The sequence below is a fragment of the Lissotriton vulgaris genome, chromosome 5, assembly GCF_964263255.1.
Source record: "Lissotriton vulgaris chromosome 5, aLisVul1.2, whole genome shotgun sequence".
Taxonomy (NCBI): Eukaryota; Metazoa; Chordata; class Amphibia; order Caudata; family Salamandridae; genus Lissotriton; species Lissotriton vulgaris.
In genome coordinates, this window is record NC_141693.1 from 1,745,354,060 (window position 1) to 1,745,375,271 (window position 21,212).

Here is a 21,212-nt window from a genome sequence, read left to right on the forward strand (position 1 = left end):
AGCCCGCTGTCAGGTCGAAGATGCTGAGGTAGCGGGCAGCTCCCATGCGGTCGATTAGTTCATCTGCTCGGGGGATGGGATGAGCGTCGGTTCTGGTGACAGCTTTCAAGCCCCGGTAGTCGACGCAGAATCGGAGCTCGGGAGTGGTGCCGGGGGCGGCAGCTTTGGGGACCAGTACCACTGGGCTGGCCCAGGGGCTGTCTGAGGGCTCGATGACCCCGAGCGTGAGCATCTTGGACACCTCCTCTTGGATGCAGGCCCGTACCCGATCTGGTACGCGGTATGCCCGATGTCGGATAGGGGGACTGTCCCCAGTGTCCACGTCGTGCAAGCACCAGGAGGTGACCCCTGGAGTGAGGGAAAACAGAGTTGCAAACTGCAGCAGGAGGTCCCGGCAGCCTTGGCGCTGTTCCGGGGTGAGGGCCTCTGAGAGTCGGACCCCGTCCACGGAACCATCTTTCTCCCGGGTCCTTAGGAGATCAGGGAGGGGCTCGGAGTCTTCTTCGGCTCCGCTGTCGGTAGCCATCAGGAGGCTGAGCTCTGAGCGCACAAAGTGGGGTTTGAGTCTATTGGCGTGGAGGACCCGGAGGGGGTTCCGTGAAGATTCCATATCGATGAGATAGGTGACGGGGCTCTTGCGCTCGACCACTTTGAAGGGCCCCGTCCACTTGTCTTGTAAGGCGCACGGTTCGGTGGGGGACATCACCCACACTTGTTGGCCAGGTTCGAATTCGATGGAGGAGGCATTTTGATTGTACCACTTCTTCATGTCCTCCTGACTGGCCTCAAGATTCGCTTTCGCCATTTCTCTGAATCGCCTGGTCTGGTTGCGTAGGGTCAGGAGGTACTTGAAAACATCTGGAGGGGTCTTCAGAGGGGGCATCTCCCAACCTTCTTTGACTAGGCTGAGGGGCCCTCGCACAGGGTGTCCGTATAAGAGTTCAAACGGGCTGAAGCCAAGGGACTTCTGGGGGACTTCTCGATATGCAAAGAGGAGGCACGGCAGTAGCACATCCCACTGGCGACGGAGGGGCTCTTCCAACCCCCCAATCATCCCTTTGAGCGTGCCGTTAAACCGCTCGACTAGTCCGTTTCCTTGAGGGTGATAGGGGGTCGTGAATCGGTAGGTGACCCCGCACTGTTGCCAGAGGGATTTCATATATTTTGAAATAAAGTTTGTGCCTCGGTCGCTGACGACTTCTCGGGGAAAGCCCACCCGGGAGAAGATCCCCATCAAGGCCTGGCCGACCACTGGGGCTGTCACAGTTCGCAGTGGAACAGCCTCGGGGTAGCGGGTGGCGTGGTCCACCAGTACCAGGATGAACCGATGTCCTTGTGCTGTACGGGGGTCCAGGGGCCCCACAATGTCTATTCCCACCCTCTCGAACGGGGTGGTGACAACTGGGAAGGGTTGCAGAGGTGCTTTAAGTTTGCGGCCGCTCTTCCCGCTGGCCTGGCACGTGGGGCAGGACCGGCAGTGGTTGAGGACGTCGTTTCTCATCTTGGGCCAGAAAAAGTGGGTCACGAGGCGACTGTAGGTTTTGTCTTGACCCAGGTGACCAGCCAGGGGGACATCGTGGGCCAAGTTTAGCAAGAAGTCTCTAAAGCGGAGGGGCACCACTAGCACTCGACTGGCCCCTAACTCCGCGATTCTCTGTTCACTGTACAACAGGTCGTTGTCCCAATAAATCCAATGGCCTCCGGTGGTGTCCCCTGCTGTCTGGGCGAGGGCTTGCTGGCGGAGTCCCTCGAGGGAGGGACAGGTCTACTGCTCTTGACGGAACTGTTCCTGGGTGGGCCCCCCTTCCTGACGCCACTGAGCCAGGTTGGGAAGGTCCTGGAGCTGAGCGAGCCCTTCGGGGGTTTGCTCTGGGGGGTCGGCACGGTCGGTGTCTTCTACTGGAGCGACCAGGGGAGGAGGTGCTGGCCATTCAGGTTCTTCGGGTCGGGGGATGGTACGGGCAGCCATGGACCGGGTGGTTACGCACGCCCAGTCCGGGAGGCCCAACATCCCCAGGTGCTCTCTTCTCTCTACGGCGGCCCACGGGGAACTCTCAAGATCATTCCCCAGGAGACAGTCCACGGGGGCATCATCTCGGACCGTCACCTTTAACATGCCGGAGACTCCTCCCCATTCGAAGGGGACGCAGGCCATCCGACACAGACTCTCGGAATTGTCGGCTGAACGGACAGGGCAGAGAATGTTAAGCAGTATCTGTTCTGGGGTCACCAGGTGACAGCGGACGGCTGTCACACTGGCCCCTGTGTCACGTAGGGCTTCGGCCCTGCGCCCATTAATGTTCACCCACTGACTATATTTTCTGGTGTTGGCGGGTAGGGGAGCCCGCGGGACCATGTCTCTTCCCCCTAGGCACGCTAGAACCATGGCGGCCGGCTCCCACTCCTGTTGTTCTTGCTCGCATTCCTCTTGTTCTTCGGAGATTTGTTCTTCCCCCAGGGCGGCGGCAGCCATCTGGCGGGGTCTCGGAGTCTGATTCTGAGGACAGTTCGGGTCATTTGCGTAGTGGCCGACTCGCTGGCATCGGTGACACGTGACATTGGCTCTGTACCCCGGGCGTACCGGGGGGTTGCCCCGGTTGGCCGGGGGCGGGGTGCTGGCAGCGGGAGCGGCCAGGGCGGTGTCTTTCCCTCGTCCCTGGCCTCCTCCTCCTCCTCGGGGACGGTGCTGACCTTGGTGGTTCCGGTTCTGTTCGTGCGGCCCAATCCGGCTTACTCGGGTAATCTCCCACCGGTCAGCCTCGGCGGCGAGCTGCCGTGGATCTGTCAATTTGCTGTCGAGGAATGCTGCCTGAGCTCGATAAAGCAGTTGTGAGAGAGGTGCTCCCACACCATGAGATTAAAAAGTTGCTCGTAAGTTGTTACATGGCTCCCCTTGATCCACCCCTCGAAGGCTCGGCTGAAATAGTTTACATACTCCACCCAAGTTGTACCCGGGATCCGGGTGCAGTCTCGGAACCTCTGGCGGTACATTTCGGGTGTGAGCCCATATCGGGTGAGGAGGGCAGCCTTCATGTGGTCATAGGAGGTCATCAGATGGTCTGGGAGCTGTAACAGGGCATCGCAGCCCTCCTTGACGAACCTCCCCCATAGACCGGCTCCCCAGTCACTTCGATCGATCCTGTGGGAGGTCATGGCGATCTCGTAGGCCTTGAACCACTGTTGTATGTCGTCATCTCGGAAATACTCTCGAACGACATCCTTGGGGATGTGTACTTTCTTTTCTGTCGCTCCGGGAGTGCGCGGTTGCTCGGGCACCCCCAGTTCTTTGTTCTGCTTTCGTAAGTCTATTTCCGCTAGCTTGCGCTCGTGTTCATACGCTAGTCTCTTTTCTTCGAGTTCTCTTTGTCTCTGTTTTTCTTCTCGTTCTTCTCGGAGCCGCAGATGTTCTAGGTTCAGTTTTTGTTCGGCTAATTTGAGTTCACCGTCCATTTTGAGCCGGGCCATTTCTAACTCATGTAGTCTGTTTTTTTCTCTCTCTTGGATCTCTTCCTGCGAGAGACCCGTTCTTCGCTCCTCGGGAGCCGTGGTGCTCCTCTCTGATGCTGCAACATTTTGGTCCGGGGGTCTGGCGGCCCCGGTTTCTGCCCATGACTCAATGGCGTGCTTGAAATCGTCTTTCGTACTCAGACCGGTGGTAGCAATGCCTAGTTCAATGCAGATTTGTTTCAACTCACGATGGCTGTATTCTTCCAATTTCTCCATCTGGAATTTCTCGGTGGATCCGCTCTCTTTGGTTGTCATTGTGGTTTCGTCGTGGGGTGAGCTACTCTCTGTACGATTACGCGTTGATTCGGATCGCGCCGCTGGCCACCAATGTTAGACGGACCGGGAGGGTCGGCCGAGGACAAGAGGAGAGGTCTCCGGGGAGAGCCGTCTCCAGTGATCGTACAGACGAATAACTTCCCCCCCCCCCACAGACGTATACCACACAAGGATAAGGTTTAACGTTCTTTTTAAGCAATCTTTAAGTACAGTAGAATGGTACAAGGAGGTCTGGACTCAGGGGTCCCCTCGATTCTAGTCTCTTGGGCGGATTGGGGGTAGCGGGACAGTCTTGTTACCAATCTGGTAGATGCGATGATAAGATGGATAGCTCACAATCCTCGAGCTCGGCGTTCTAGATGGTCGGGCCGCGGCGGAGCCAGCAGGCCCCGAGATGATCGTAGGTTGCGACGGTCCGCGGCGGCGCCAGCAGGTCCCGGTGACGATGAAGGTTTCAGAAGGGTTGCGGCAGCGCCAGCAGGTAAGACGATATCTCGCAAGGCAGGGCTACGGCAGCGCCAGTAGTCCGTCAAGGATGAGTTCTTCACGGTGTCTCTCGACTCCAGGATACAACTGCCTTCCTGCTCTGGAGCTGCCCCAGTTCTAGGTCTGGCGCCCTTTGATGTCCGGTCCCTCGCACTTGGAGGTCGGGAGGTCCGGGATGAGGGAGTCCAGACACCCAGCAGGGGGGTGGAGCCAGCGCCCGGGGGAGCTGGGGGCGATCGGCACCTGGCGGGGGAGAGCCACACCTGGAGGGCCGGGCTCGGGCCGTGTCATGCGGGGAGGAAGCAAGCCCTTCACGTGGCCTGTCCAACAGAACTCTTTTCCCCTCTCTCTCAAAACCTCTAATTCTCTTATTCTTTTCCGCAAATCCCTAAAAACATGGCTTTTCCCTTAATCCATCTAAGTCCCTCTGTCCCCTCGGCATCCAACCAGCGCCAGGAAACCCTCGGTGTCAGTGCGCTTTACAAGCACCCCTTACAATACAATACAATACAATGTTGGTGTTCTCGTCGGTGTGGAGCTGTAAGTTCATATGTTACATGATTAGTTTGGTTTTGACATCAGTGATGGTGCAGGTAATTGATTTCATGCGTACAATGGCGATGCTGCCTCAGTGTTTGTTGGTGCGGTCGCTGTGTTTCATCTTGTAGCCAGCTGGTGAAGTCATTGCGATGACTGGGGCTGATGCGGGGTGTGCCAGGTCTCTGTGATGATTGTTGCATTGGGGGTGAGGGTGGAGCTGGTGTCCCAGACTCGGTTGCCTGTTTGTGAAGAGTGATCTGGCGTTGATCAGGAGGCAGCTTAGTTGTTCTAGGGAGGTATTGGGTGGCATGGGTAGCAAGGTGTTGGCTGCTGTGATGGTGGTCGGTGCTGGAGTGGAGGTTAACCGGCAGAGGAAGCAGGTAAAAAATCTCACTGTGGAACAAGGAGAAGCCAGGCAACAGTTGTTGCGTCCGGGGTCCAGGGCACAGAGATCTGCAGAGGCGTACCTGTGGGAGTGCGGAGGACAGTGGTTCCTGGCTCTAGGCGTGGTCCAGTTGTGATGGGCGCATACGAGCTTGCCTTTGTCCTGGGAGGTGGGTGGGGCTGGAAGGCGGCAATTGGGACCAACAGCGGGGAAAAAAGCAGCTGTAGCTGGACCAGCGGCAGGAAAAAGAATCAACGGGAGCGGGCAATTGCCGTTTGAGGGGGTAGAAGGGGGGGATGAAGAACTGCATGCGTGAGGGGAGAATAAATGCCACTAAATATAAAAAATATAATTAGAACAAGCGCAGATTTAACAAGAACAATTATAGGGACCAACAGAATTAGCAAAAGCGTTGGCTGTATGCCTGGTAGTCAGTGTGGATGGAGATTAAACCCGTGTCCTGGAGGCTGTGCAGCACAGCAACAATCATGAGGAGCTAGTCCTCTGCAGCGAGGGGAGTAGTTCTGTGACCAGGGTCAAGGCCTACTTCCTTGAGCATGTGAGTTGAAGAGAACTCTGCACAGCTCCTTTTCAACCAACCAGACTAGTAAAAGCCTTACTTTACGTAACCAAACCAAGGTGGTAATTATTCTCACCCTCTCCATACAATTATAAAACTTTATAAAAAAATTGCTAAAATATTTTGTCTCTGTAATGCATAGTTTTGTTTGTCACTGACTTGGGAGAAGAAAATAAAACCTATTGACTTCTAGCAAGCTCCTACATTGCCTTCACAAATGGGCCGTAGGCCAAACTACATCTTTTCTTGGTAATATGTTTTGATTTTACAACAAATGTAACGCATACATTTATTATCAAAAGGGCCATTGTAATCTAATATTTTTCTTGGTAGATCTTTCTCTGGTGCACTTTTCAATGTTTTTAAGGATTTTTTGTTTTGTTTTCTTATAGTGTGCTTCCTGTAATAAATCTTTCAAGAAGCTCTGGTCCCTCCATGAGCACATAAAGATTGTCCATGGATATGCAGAAAAGAAGTTTGCCTGCGAGATTTGTGAGAAGAAGTTTTACACCATGGCACATGTGCGGAAACACATGGTTGGTGAGTACGAGTACTTGCTGACATTTCCTATTGACATGTGTTGAAGGAATAATTTAATGAAATTCCTTTCGAGTTGCAGTTAGCCCTGGTACTCATGTCGGGATGTTGATGTCTGCCATGACATGGACATCAGTTTCCTTGTTATCATTTACGGCCCTCATTTTAACTGGTGTGTGACTGAGGCAGTAGTGTAGACATTTCAAAAGTATTAACCATGGAATCTTACCTTTTTTCAGAACTGTACTGTAAAGTATAAGTTGGACAAACATTAATTTATGGGTATCTAGCAGTCTCTACAAATGTTTTTGGACATTAATAAGCCAGATTCTCATTTTAGCAATGGCAATTTAATTTCAACTTTTTTTCTTATTAAATTAATTTTGGTAATATGTGTATATTTGACAGAGGATGAGCCTACAGGTTCTCCTCGCTACTCTAGTATATCGACTCAAGACAGTATACATCATCTTTTACTTAAGTAGTTCTCTGTATTTTCCAAGATAAAAACATTATTTCTGCAATTGTACCACTAAAAATTATCCATCATCTTTTCAGTTGGTATTTATACCGTAATTGACTTTTCTATGTAAATTATTCCTAAGGAATAGTCTTACTTTTATTAAAAGAATTCACAAATGCTAAAAAGAAAGTGCTTATGATTAAATGGAATCACATAATACACACATGGAAAACAGTATTATTACTTTTTGACAGCACTGGAGAGAAGCCTGGTTTAAAAGACTGGGATGGTGGAGGGTACGCAGCAATGGATCCTTTCTACATCAAGTCAGTTGCCCATTCTATTCCTTCATTTAGAGAAAGAGCAGATCCTAGTAATGTAATTAAACCAAAAATACTGAACTCACTGGATAATATGAGCAGCTCCTAGCTAGTTGTAGGATTAGGAACAATAATATAATTGGTGCCAAGTTTGCTCAAAATAATAATTAGATATTTTATGTAGCCGGTTTTCTTACGGATGTTTTCCATCTGATGCTCCATGTTCCTGTGAAGTGCTTTATGAATAAATTATTGGTCTGTTTAGGCCATCACTTTCTCTAGCAATGGATACTTCATAGATTCACATGCTTGAAACTTCGCCGTTGTTCGGTGGGGAACCCATAGTATTCTGATGGTAAACAGTCTTTCTTCTGACTGTTAACATTAGACAACACCAGAAAACATACAACCTATCCACCTCAGGTGCTTCAAATTCTAGCCAATGAGTTGGAGAGACAGTGCCCTTTCCCCAGCACCTGAGTCTCTTTATTTATTTATTTCCTTTTAATAGGCCTGGGCAGAGTTTGTGGAGTTCCGCTACGCAAAACTCTGCGAAGTGACAAAAAACCTCTGCCAAGCTATGCGAATGTCCGCGAGCGGCGAAGTGCGTAACCTCACATAGTTTGCACTGATTTTTAGCACCAGGTGTTTGTCCTGTGCTGTAAAATCAGCGCAAACAGCAACACGCCCAGCGCAAGATGGTGCTGCTACTTTCTGCCGCTCATGTGGAAGTTCTACTCAAGTGGCAGCTTCCTCATTGTGGACGGAAGGTATTCTCAATGCGAGCCGTGCCATCTGCCCACGTTGAGAAATCAGGCATTGGATTGACCTCTCCTTCGCTCACCACCCGTTGGCCAGCTGAGAAAAAAACTTTGCTACGTGGAGTGTCGTTTTCTCGAGCTCTGCGGTGCACGGAGTGCGATAAACTCCACAAACTCTGCTAATGGAGCGGAGTTTACTACCCGGGCCAACCTTCTGCCAGATGTTCTACTGCATGTTAGTAGAGGTAATGCTTTAGAGCTCTGCTCCACATTATAATTATTATTTTTTTTTTAAGAATTTGACCACAACTTTCTTTCAGTGCATATTAACATTATTCTTTTATGAGATTACATAACTGTGTTTGAGAAATGTGGCAAAAATAGAGAAGCAGCAAGCAGTTGCTCTGCAGAAAATGTTATTTGGGTGGGAAGCGCACAAGTGTATAACCTTCATCCACTTGGACGACAAGTCAAAGAAATTATGTATCTCACCTTTCTGAAGATGACCATAATAGGCGCTCTGCACTCACCTTACTTAGAGAGGACATCACTCCTCCTTCCAGCCCTTTCCGACAAAGAAAAAAAGATTAGAATTTAAACCGGAGAGGCTTCCACATGAAGTCTTCACCTTCCATGATGAAGTGGCCAGGTTAGCCAGTTCAGTCTTCTGGTCTTGATCCCTCTTCTGAGGTGATGAGAAATTGAGTCCATAAATCCATATGACCCTGCAGCTCCTAGAAAGCAACAGGGTTGTTTCTGCAGTGAATAAAGCAGAGATTTTGACTTAGTCCGTAAGCAAAATGGTACTCCAGTCGACGGCATGGTTCGTCATCAGCAGTTACAAGAACGAAACAACACCTATGGCCACTTGCCAAAGGACAAATTGTCGACTGGCCTGGAGAGGCAGATAAAGAAGAGCTTTCTAACCCAGCCAACAGAGTTTAGTTTTGATGACACTGATGGAAAAAGATGGATCGTTGAGGAGATAAAAGCTGGTGGGACACGATCCACCCGTCAATTAAAAATTGTTGATGGCAAAAAGCCTGCCTTCCCTAAAGCATATCAAGATCCACCATAGACAAAGGACGTTTTACTGTGTAAATTCTCATGGGGCATGTTCTTTCTCAGTGAGAGCATGCTCACTATAACGTCGATATCAAAGGAAGGAGAAATTTCTTCACCAAACAAAATATAATTAGCTCATTTCAACAAATGAAGGCGTAGCATCCCCCTAAATGATTTTTTTTTTAAATCAGTGAGGAATCCATACTCAGTTGCCCTTCCCATTTATCATTGGTAATGATGTATGAATATTCTATTAATTTAACTGATGACAGTAGTTCCAGCCCTGTTGGTGGTATATTTAATTGATTTAATAAGCTTCTATTATGCTTTCTTCCTGGCTGACCGGCTTCAGAATTCACTTTCCTCATAGCTCCTTTCATTACTCAAAAAAAGCATCTTTATAATAATGTTTCCAAAGTTCTTGTTTGCTTTGAGCGAGGCAAAGTCTCTTATAAGTTTGCAAGTAAACACACTGTCTATGAAATCAAATACCCTTCCCCAGAACCCCTTGAGTGTTGGGCAGTGGAAGATGAGATGCTCTAAGTCCCCCTTCCCTGTGTTGCAGTTCCAGCAGAGGGAATTATCCCTGAGACCTAGTGTGTGTAAGCAGTCTTGGGTCCAGAATGTTTTGGGGAGTAACCCGAATTTTGTTTGAGCTAAGACTGGGGTGATCTTATTCCATGTGGCCGAGGACCACAGGTTATTTCATTCATGTTCGTTTAGCGGTGGTGAATATGTTTATCCCTGTATTCTTTTGTTTTGGTGTTAAGTTTGGTATCTTTAGGGCAAAGTAGTTTGTATATTTGTGAGACTTGGTGGCCTATTTTGTTGATGTTCGCCTCGTATTGGAAGATAGTGGGTTGGGTGCTGGCTAGCTTGGATTTTGATATGGTTGTTTTTATCTTTAGGAATCTATACAGGTCTAAGTCTTCCAGTTGGTGGGATGTTTTCAGGTCGGAGAATGTGATAGGCGATGTCTCTTTTTCTAGTTGGTGTGGGTGCGAGATGCCCTTTACTATCCATGTGTCGAATTTTAGACTTTTCCCCTTGTACTTGATGTTGCTATTAGACCATAGCGATTCTGATTTGGGTCCTTTAATGCTGATCTCCATTTTCTTGTCTAGCTTTAGGAGCGCTATTTTAGTGTTTCTCAAGATTGGGTTAGTATGTGTTTGTCATTAGAAGGGCTAGTGGATTCAGGTTGTTCAGAATGGCTTTCTCTACCTGTACCCACACCGGTGTGTATTCTGGCGTCTGGGCAACTCATTGTGTCCTTGTTTGGCTAGTTAGGCTAGTTGGAAGAGCTTAAAATCTGCTAGGTTCTCCCCCCCTTGTGGTTTCAGCAGTCTCAATTTCTTAATGCTAATTGTGTCACCTTCTTATCTGGCAAAGGAATTTGGTGAAAATGTTATCTACTTTCCGGTGGAAGTCGTCTATTAGTAGAATTGGGAGCATCCCTAACAGATAGTTTATCAAAGGAGTGATCATCATTTTTAAGGTTTCGATTCGTCCCCACCATGTCATGAATTTTGGTGACCAGGCTTCTAATTGTTTCTTAACTTTTTCTAGTAGGAGTTTATCATTGTGGCGTAGGGTGCTTATCAGGTCATTGCCAAATAATATTCCTAAGTATTTGATGTGATCTGTCTGCCAGGCTAGCCTTGACTCTCCCCGCATGTCTCTAACGCAGTCGACGTTTAGGGGTTTGCATTCTGATTTTTCATTATTACATGTAGGCTTTCTATACGTTTTATTGTGTTAATCCATGTTCCCCAGATTCTAACATGTTTCTGGGGGCAGCGCCTGGCTGTATAGGCCGCCTTATCAAGGATTCAACAATGGGCAATGCCTTCTCTCCATTTTTGCAGCACAGGGTAGTGTCTGTGCCCTCCATTTTGATCTGTCTCTTTTGACTACCAAATAGCCCATGCAGTGATGGTGCAAAGTGCTATGGTGCCCCTAGTTCCTCCATGACCCATAACAAGGCTACTTTAGGTGCCAAGTCAGTAGGCTCCCCACGACTGAAGCCGGGGCCTGCTTGACCACTTTCAAATAGGGCTGAATGCTGGGGTACTCCCAAATCATGTACATCATGGTGTCTCAACACTTAGTGCAGCTAGAAGAAAGTTCAGCTCCCATCCTCCGTAGCCGCTCGGGGATATAGAGTCCCAGAGTCGGCCAAGATTGTAAGCTGGGAATGGGGTATCTTGACCCAGTCATCAATTAAGTCCAGGTCCGCCTCCCAACTGGTGCATAACTGGGTCATTGGATCTTAACCACTAGTGTCCAATGGGAGGTATATTCGCGATATGCCACCCCTGCTTAACGGGTTCTACATCTATTTGATTTGAGCGGGTTTAATTCTGGGAGGTGCATCAACTAATTGCAGAATGGTGCTGGGGAGAACGGGGGAGATAAGCATATGCCTTAATTGAAGAAATCCTAAAAATTGGGATTTGTTTGTTTGATATTCCCACTGAGGATCTCCAAATGACTTCAATTGGTCCCCAAACTATATGTCTCCCAGTTTTGAAACTCTGTGTTGCCATCCCCCCCCCCCCCCCCCTTAAAGCAGAGGTCTTAAAAAAAAATTCTCTGTGGCCCTCCAAAGCAAAATATTTTAAAGTTACGCCCCCCCTTCAAAACTCTATAGCAAGGACTGGGAAGTGGAGGGGCACGCTGAGCGCAGGGGGTCGGGGATTATGAGATCATTTCATGGGTACTTTTTCAGTAACTCATGATTCACAATAAATCTGAAACCTACAAAGAACAAATTCATCAAACGAAAACAAAAATTGACCAACAAATTCTGCTCCCCGTAATTGGTGAACTGTGTTCACTTTACACACCTGGCGCCAACGCAGCTACACCTGTTGCACTAGTGATAGATAGCAGTGGCTCGGAGTAGGTTATCTCCTCAGTCTCCTCCACCCGTCTCCCACCAATGCCTGGTGATCACTACAGTCTTCAAACAGGCTCTGTATCATTAGTTTTTTGGGAGTTCTGTTCAGCGCAAACGTGGCCCAAGGGCATCGAGCACTCCTTCATATAGACACCAGTTACATTACACAGGGTCAGATTTTTTTTTTTTTCTTTTTAGGCACATGGAGATTAAGTAATTTGCCCATGGGAACATCGGAAGCCAGTAAGGCTTGAACTAATGGAGCGAGGATTTCTAGGTCTCGCCTAGGCAGCGCGCATGTGTTGCTCTTGGAGATGACCTTTAGAAATCAGTCAGCTCCTTTTCAAGCACACTCGTGCTTGTGGTGGCATCCACCTTGTGGGAGTGGGCAGCGTCACGCCGACCATTTGTTTACAATTAGGATGGCCGTGCGGGCCACTCCTCGCTCTCGCAAGCACAAGTGCTTGAAAACAGCTTACCCTCCCCTCCCCCACCCTACCATACCTCCCTCTCTCTCCTGCAGTGTTTTCACCTGCTCCCCTGAGCGCACCGCTCCAACTCTGAAATGCACAGTGATCTAGAATGCTATACCGATCCATTTTCAACAGAACTCTTCAATCTCCGCTTTCAAGTGGACCTCAAACACCATTTCTTAAAAGATCTTTCTTAATACATATATTGTGATTTAGTGTTCACAAATCCTGCACTATAAAGAAAACACCACACTTTGAAGACCTACATTTCCTGTTTGTTCTTTATTTTCATATTGTTTGCTTTGCTTCCTGTCTTATGCCTTGCCCCTGTGAAGAGCTTATACTGTGACCAGAATCTTGACGTGCTATGCAAACAACCTAAATAAATGCATAATTAAATTCACTGGGTACCGACAAGTTACACCATTAACGCCTTAACAGCCAGCGTTACTTTGCTAAACGTGTCTTGTAGTCTGCCAAACATGACTCTTCAGGCAAAGGTAACACTTTCTGCGTTATAACGGAAGACCAAAGAGAAGGCTGCCCTGCTTGGCTCAGAGCAGGGGGCAATGCTGTCTGTGCCTGCCCCGCTCCTCGCAGCTGCCCCAGCCGTGGACTGACTCTGGTCTCCGGGAACATTGGAAGTGTGAGCTCTATCAGAGCAGCTCCCTTTCACGAAACGCGTGCTGGCTATACTTTCATTGTACTGTGTTTTCCCTGCTGCCTTATCCCACCCTCTCTGCTCCCACTCCACCCCCTCCCCCCCGCGGAGCCCCCTCCCTTCTCCTTTCCAGTCAGTCGCTGGGCTCCAGTTTGTTGTTTAACCTGTTGGCTGCGTCAAACGTTCAGCACCAGTGCTGAACGTTCGAAAAACTGGTGGGGCAGCGTCAGCCAACGGACGTGCGCAGCACATCCAAGGTAGTGCATGCGACGACCGTTGGCCGACTGCAGCAGCCAACGGGTTAAAAGAGGCCGGTGCATTCTCAACATTACCAGTTTGTGGAATTAAATTAAACAAATGAGGCAAAACACATATTCGCACCAAATTGTACATCCCAGTAACACGGGCAATATCATCATCTCTGCGCCCGTTTCACAAATGCTCAGCTGGTTTTGCTTTGATGAAGAGTACAGAGGGCTTGGTTATTAGGTCTCATTTTGTCCATCCAGGTTTTTGATCTTCTAAGCGTTTTGTGGCAGTTTGTAACAAATGCATTTACTGAGTGCCGTGAAGTTTCCGAACTTCACCACTAAATAACCGTACTGGAGGGGAACCTGCTATAGCGTTTTAAAATTGTATTTGTTATCTAGTGGTTGTTTCTGGGTATCATGTACGTCTGATTTTTGTAGGCGATGTTTATCTATGTGCTTTAAACTATCCTTGGCTTTACAGAAATTGGGGGGGGGCAATGCATGCAGGCATACTTTAGAGGGTTTTGATAACTGCAGGTAGTTAGTCCTTCCACGCATTCCTCGCAGATATGTGGTACTTGGTATCATGTTCTGTTTTGTATGAGGGAGACTTATTACCATGTTCCACTCCTTAAAGTACTATACAGCTACATCTTAGACGAGGGAACTCCATTTCCCACGTGTGTGTGCAAACAGCTGCTGACCATCTTGACCTGAGGACATTGAGCAACCTGTCCTGTGGGATGCCTTCAGCATCTTCCAACATCACAGAAGAGGCTGCAATTGACCAGGGGCCCCACTTTGGGGACGGGCACGTCACTTCTTGAGCATTGGCATGTGTCTGGATAATCTGCATCACCTTCTCTCCTTATTACTGCAGTGATTTGCCATTTGCATTCACAGTGTAGCTGGGTCCAACTGAAAGCAGGTACATTTTTGTCACACCATATCAAGCACTTTATTTGTCACAGCCTGCTCTTTATTTGTGGCACAACAGATGTACTAACTCGAACCTCTCTAAGCTCAATCAATCAATCAATCAATCAATCAGTGACACTTATATAGCGCGCTACATACCCGTAGGGTCTCAAGGCGCGGGGGGGGGAGCGGGGGTGGTGCCGCTACTGTTTGAACAGCCAGGTCTTCAGCTTCTTCCTGAAGGAGAGGTGGTCTTGGGTCAGGCGCAGGTCGGTCGGGAGGGAGTTCCAGGTCTTGGCGGCCAGGTAGGAGAAGGACCTTCCTCCTGTAGTCGCTCTTCGGATGCGGGGGACGGCGGCGAGGGCGCGGTTGGCTGATCGGAGGTGGCGTTTTGGGAGCGTAGAAGTTGATCCGGCTGTTGAGGTAGCTCGGGCCTTGGTCGTGTAGGGCTTTGTGTGCGTGGGTGAGGAGGCGGAAGGTGATTCTTTTGTTGACGGGGAGCCAGTGAAGGTCTCTCAGATGTCCGGTGATGTGGCTGGTTCGTGGGATGTCGAGGATGAGTCTGGCTGAGGCGTTCTGGATCCGCTGGAGTCTCTTCTGGAGCTTGGCGGTGGTACCGGCGTAGAGGGCGTTGCCGTAGTCCAGTCGGCTGGTGACGAGGGCCTGGGTGACGGTCTTCCTGGTCTCGGTGGGGATCCACCAGAAGATCTTCCGTAGCATGCGTAGGATGTTGAAGCACGCCGAGGAGACGTTGTTGACTTGCCTGGTCATGGAGAGGGAGGAGTCCAGGATGAAGCCCAGGTTGCGTGCATGGTCTGTCGGATTGGGTGCGGTGCCGAGGGCGGGAGGCCACCAGGAGTCGTCCCAGGCGGAGGGTGAAGAGCCCAGGATGAGGACCTCCGTCTTGTCGGAGTTCAGTTTCAGGCGGCTGGTCGTCATCCACTCGGCTACCTCTTTCATCCCTTCGTGCAGGTTGGCTCTGGCGGAGGTGGGGTCGTTGGTCAGGGAGAGGATCAGCTGGGTGTCGTCGGCGTAGGAGATTATGCTGAGGTTGTGTTTGCGTACGATGGCCGCGAGGGGGCTCATGTAGACGTTGAAGAGGGTGGGGCTCAGAGATGAACCTTGAGGGATGCCGCAGATGACTTCGGAGGCCTCTGACTTGTACGGTGGTAGGCGGACTCTATGTGTTCTTCCGTCGAGGAAGGAGATGATCCATTCCAGCGCCTTGTCCTGGATCCCGATGTTGCTGAGGCGCTGTACTAGGGTGCGGTGGCAGACCGTGTCGAATGCCGCGGAGAGGTCTAGGAGGATGAGGGCCGCTGTTTCTCCATTGTCCATCAGGGCTCGGATGTCATCGGTGGCGGCGATGAGGGCGGTCTCGGTGCTGTGATTGGCTCGGAAGCCGGACTGTGAGGGGTCGAGGGATCCGTTCGTCTCGAGGAAGGCGGCCATCTGCTTGTTGACGGTCTTCTCGATGACTTTGGCTGGAAACGGGAGGAGCGAGATGGGGGCGGTAGTTCTTGAGTTCGGTGGGGTCCGCTGTTGGTTTCTTGAGTAGAGCGCTGAGTTCGGCGTGTTTCCAGCTCTCAGGGAAGGTGGCGGTGTCGAAGGATGTGTTGATGATGTCTCGCAGGTGGGGTGCGATGACAGCGTCGGCCTTGTTGAAGACGTGGTGAGGGCAGGGGTCGGTCAGTGATCCGGAGTGGATGGAGTTCATCGTGCGGATGGTGTCTTCGGTGCTGATCGGGGTCCAGGCGTGGAGGGTGGTGGTGGGGGGTGGTTGTTCGGTTATGGTGTGCGTTGGTTGGTTGTTGAAGCTGTTGTGTATGTCTGCGATCTTGTTGTGGAAGTATGAAGCGAGGGAGTTGCAGAGGTCTTGCGATGGGGTGATGTCGTTGTTTCCTGCGCTGGGGTTGGAAAGCTCTTTCACGATGTTGAAGAGTTCCTTGCAGTTGTGTGCGTTGTTGTCCAACCGGTCCTTGAATGCTGTTTTCTTGGCGGCGCGGATTAGCTGGTGGTGCTTCCGGGTGGCAAGCTTGAAGGAGGTCCTGTTGTCCGGTGTAGGTTCCCTTCTCCAGACTTTCTCGAGGGCTCGGCAGTTCTTCTTGGAGCTCTTGAGTTCGTTGGTGAACCACGGGGCTTTCTTGCTGCCGGGTCTGCTGGGCGGGGTCCTCAGCGGGGCGAGCTCGTCCGCGCAGATGCTGATCCACTTCGTGAGGTTGTCGGCGGCCTGGCTGGGGTTCGCTGAGCTGGCAGGAGGGTGCTGGCTCAGGGAGGTGGCGAGCTGGTCTGCTGTGATCTTGTTCCAGCTTCTGCGGGCAGCCTGTTGCTGGTGGTGGTGGGTCGTCGTTCTCTTGAAGGTGAAGTGGACGCAGCTGTGGTCCGTCCATTGAAGCTCTGTGGCGTGGCTGAAGTCGATGTCTGTGCTGGAAGAGAAGACTGCGTCGAGTGTGTGTCCGGCGAGGTGGGTGGGGGTGGACACCAGTTGCTTGAGTCCAAGATTGGCGAGGTTGTCGAGCAGGGTGCTGGTGTTGCGGTCGTTGCTGTTCTCCAGGTGGAAGTTGAGGTCCCCCAGGAGGATGTAGTCAGCGGAGGGGAGGGAATGCGGGCTGACGAAGTCGGCGATGTCCTCGCTAGATAGATAACACTTGTGACCATGTTTTCAAATGATGTGATCCCAACGCTATAATGTCTGCCTCTTAACCCGTCCCTTACGCGGTCCTGTTATGTTATGTTAATGTTAGGTTAATTGGGGTGCTTCTATAGCGCACGGCTACTCCGAGGAGTGTCCCGGCGCTGTCAGAGCCTCACAGGTCTATAGGGGAAAACAAAACAGGCGGCGCAAGCAGCATGAGGAGAGGACACGGTGAAAGGACTTATTGCTGAAACAGCCACGTTTTCAAATCCTTCCTGAATGCCAAAAGATTGGAACAGGATCTGAGTGCGAGAGGAAGATCGTTCCACAGCAGGGGCGCAAGATGTTTAAAGGAACGTCCGCCGCGGCGAGCCCGATGTATCCTAGGGGTGACTGCCCTAGCTTGTGACGAAGAACGAAGGGATCTCGAAGGAAGGTAGAAAGTGATCCACTTCTGAAGATAGCGGGCGCCTATACCATGCAGGGCTTTAAAGGTGACGGTCAGGGCCTTAAAAGCGATCCGCTTCTTTAAAGAGTTCTGAGGAGCTCCGTGGCCCTGGCTTTTCTGGTAAGGCCAAAGTTGGCCCGGGCTGCCGAGTTCTGTACTATCTGGAGGCGCGATATGAGGTATTCCGGCAGACCAAGGTACAGAACGTTAGCGTACCCTGCACCGTGGTCTTTCTGTGCTCGATGGATAGGGGCAGAAACTTCCTCAGCATCCTCAGGATCGCAAAACATCTGCCAGCCAGGCCCGACACCTGACCCCTGAAAGAGAGGCAGTTGTCGACCTGAATACTTAGGTTCTTCGCAGACCCAGAGTCACTGTCAGGAGGGAACATGGCGGCAGGCCACCACTCCTTCCACCTGGGATCAGCGGGGCAGCCAAAGAAGAGTACTTCCGACTTTTCGGAGTTGCACTTGAGGCAGTGTCGGCTGAACCAGTCAAACACTGCCCCAAGGCAGCCCCGAATAAAAGTCCCGTTAAAGTCGTGGCCCTTGTCGCAGGTGAACAGGAGTTGTGTGTCGTCAGCGTATGACACGATCTGGGCCCCAAAGCCCTCCACGAGTGCCGCCAAAGGGGTCATGTAAATGTTAAAAAACAAAGGGCTCAGAATAGAGCCCTGCGGAACTCCAACCTCCAGAGGTGGCATCGCAGCGGAAAAAGGTGGAGCCCAGATAGTTTGCTGTCGATTAGAGAGGAAGGACCGGAACCAGCTGAACACCGTCCCCCTTAGACCCACCTCCCAGAGTCTTGCTAGGAGGCGGTCAAGGGGGACAGTGTCGAAGGCCGCAGAGAGGTCGAGCATCACCAGCATGACTTTTCCTCCCTTGTCCAAGGTTGCCTTGATCACTTCGGTGACCTCGAGAAGAGCGGTTTCGGTGCTCAGGTTAGAGCGAAAGCCAGACTGGGATCTATGTAGTATGTCATTCGTCTCTAGAAAGTGGGACATAGAGATGTGGGCATGTTTCTCAACCACTTTCGCAAGGGCAGGCAAGAGGAAGATGCTTCGGTAATGAGTCAGGGTTCAGATTGGGTTTCTTGAGTAATGGCAGAATGAGTGCCTGTTTCCAAGGCTGCGGAACTTCACCTGTGCTAAGTGAGAGGTTAAGGATCGGGTTTATGAGATGATTAAGAGTGGGGGCCAGTTGGGCAAGGGTTTTGGCAGGGCAAGGGTCAAGGGGAGAGCCTGATTTGAGTTTGGTGAGGAGGTCCAGCGACGCCTGAAGAGACATAAAAGGGAAGTTGCAAAGGGAAGGCTCTGACGCAAAAGATGAGGGATCCGGAGACCAAAGGGTGGAAGTGTAACTCATCTTGGAGGCACCAAAGGATAGCTGGATATTTTTAATTTTGTCAGCGAAAAAAAACAGCCAAATCGGAAATCCAGGACTCGGAGTGCATGATTTTGGGATTGGTCCGGGGGGGGGAGATAAAATCCTTGACAATCCTGAAAATTTCTTTGCAGGAGTTTGTGGCCTCCTCAATTCGGCTAGCCAAGTAGGATGATATCGCGATGATAGTCTCTGATCAGAGACCTATATGATTCCCTGCAGCTGGCGTCGTAGTGTTTACGCCACTTCCTTTCGGCTTTTTTACACTGCCGACGTTTGTCTGCCAGGGCCGAAGAGAACCAGGGAGCAGAGGATTTCACCAATGGTGTTTTAGCGAGTATGGGGTGGCGAGGTCTGTGAAGCGTTGGGTCAGCCAACCCTGTAAGAGGTCAAGGTCCGTTTCCAAAGAGCCCGATAGCATGCAAGGATGGGTCTCTAGTTCCTTTAATAGCATGGCTGGAGAGACTCGGTGAAAGGCTCTCGAAGGCAGCACTTTGTCCCTTTGTCCACAATCGGGGATCTTTGTAGAAAAAGGGATTTCGAATTCTGCCAGGAAATGGTCAGACCATAGGACCGGCGCAAGGGCAGTGATAACTACTGGAACGGTAGAAAACAGTTGGTCTAATATGTGACCTTTACAATGGGTAGGGGACCGAAGGTGTGGGACCAGACCTAAGGATGAGGTGATGTCATTGAGCTTAATACTGTGGGGGTCGTCTAACTTGTCCAAGTGAATGTTGAAATCACCAAGGAGCAAGCAGTGGTTAGATCTCAGGCATAGTGAGGAAATCACTGAGTGGAGATCTTCAAAGAAAGTGCCTATAGGGCCTGGGGGCCTATAGACCAACAGTCCTATGCAGGACTGCTGAGGAGATAGTGAGAGGGAAAAGGCAAGTGTTTCACTCCCCGGGATGTTATCCGAGGGAAGGATAGTGCAGGCGATACGTTTGTTGATAATTAGAGCCACTCCACCCCCCTTCCCCGCTAACTCTGTCTTTCCTATAAATCACATAGCTCGGGGGGATAGCAGTGGCGATATCCGGACCAGCGCCTTCTCCCAGCCAGGTCTCTGTCAAAAACAGCCATTCGGCTCTGGAATCTGTGAGGAGGTTGTAAATATCGAGCGCGTGCTTGGCTAGGGACCTTGTGTTCAACAGAAGACCGCTAGTGCTTTCGGAAGGAGGAGTGTGAGAAGCAATACGGCCTAGGCCAGGTAACCAGCCACAACCCGGGCATCTATTGTTAGACCGCGAGGGTTTAGGGAACACCTTGGTGCAGTTATTGGTGGGGGTGCAAAGGGAAAGAAGGACATCCTTGGAATAGGGTATCATCATAAAAGGCAAAACGCCCAGCCTGGCCAGCGCCCGGTTTCCTCTGGGACGCTGACGGGCGCAGACGGGCTTTCCTTCGGCGCTCCTTAGGCACCTCCGCAGCGCGCGTCCGCTGCGCGGAGGGGAGTGTACTTAGTTTTAAGGCGGAGCTGGGCGTCCGACGCAAGACTGCACCACTAGACTGCCGCCCGACTAGCTGCCTACCCCCAATATGGCCGCCACCAAAACGCGCGTCTGCGGGTCCCAAGGAAAACCCTAGCAGCAAGCTAAGCCGTCAGGAGGCTGGAGAGACTGCAGGCAGGGCAGCGCGGCACCAACAGAGGAGGTAACAGAGGTAGGAGGAAACCGAGCAGTTTTAAAAGAACTCAGGTCACCCGGCTTTCCTGTGAGACCGGCTCTGGCAGGGTTGAGTCGCAGTGAAACATGTTTTGCAAACATTCGTGGCCTGAGCATTTGCACCCTGTGGCCGTTTATTGTGCCCCTTTATGTATCCAGTTGCAGTATTCATATTACATCTGGTCAAATGGTCGCTATAAGAGTTTCTAGTCTACACATTTTTCTGCAAACACATTACGGGTCGGCATAGGTTGGCGCGTTCTTCTACCATCTATTTAAATATCGACAAATCCCCTTTTTTCCGATTTTACCCTGTGTACAGCACGTATCCTGCACAAGAACTCTATGGCCCAGTTTCAGTTTGCGTCTGCAAGCGATTATGTGTACGCCGTTATAATGGCAACTTTAGACCCACATTGAGTGTTATCAGCTATGTCTCTGGCTGTGATACATGACAGCGCTATACTTTTTCTAGCCAAATTTTTCTAGCGCTATACTTTTTACCAGTTATCGGCGATCCACATTACTTCCTGGTGGTCGTCTTGACTACGACGTACCAGGATACGCACGCCTACCACGTCCCGCTCCATTTAAAATGAGCCCAATCACGTTGGTTCGACTATTAATGACGAGACTGATTTTTCGTGGCACGACAGCTGAAAGCTCCGGTAAGTTTGATGGCTCCTTTCTCTTTGTTCTCGCCCCTACGAGTCTTTGCCACCAAAGCAGGCACCTTGACTGATCACTTTCCTTTGATCTGCAGATGAAGACGAGCCCCGAGTTTGCCAGGTGGGCTCCGCTTTTTCTTCAGACCGTCAGGAATTCAGTGAGTAACAACATCATGTTTGGACACACTAGGAATGTTTTGCACACCGTAAATCGCTACCACTGGTCCATCTGGTGTTCAGACACTGCCTATGGCGTTTGGCTCCTGTTAACTTACACGACCCCGCCC

The 21,212-nt window shown here is 50.6% G+C and overlaps 1 protein-coding gene across 2 annotated transcripts in view; it reads left to right on the top strand.

Annotated features, from left to right (window-relative positions):
• ZNF652 (zinc finger protein 652) overlaps nucleotides 1-21,212 on the top strand; it is a 372,792-nt gene that overhangs the window by 177,522 nt on the left and 174,058 nt on the right. For both annotated transcript variants that reach the window (XM_086923997.1, XM_086923996.1), the window contains one exon: nucleotides 6,167-6,314. In XM_086923997.1, coding sequence (XP_086780123.1) covers nucleotides 6,167-6,314 — 148 coding nt within the window. The remainder of the gene's footprint in view (nucleotides 1-6,166; nucleotides 6,315-21,212) is intronic.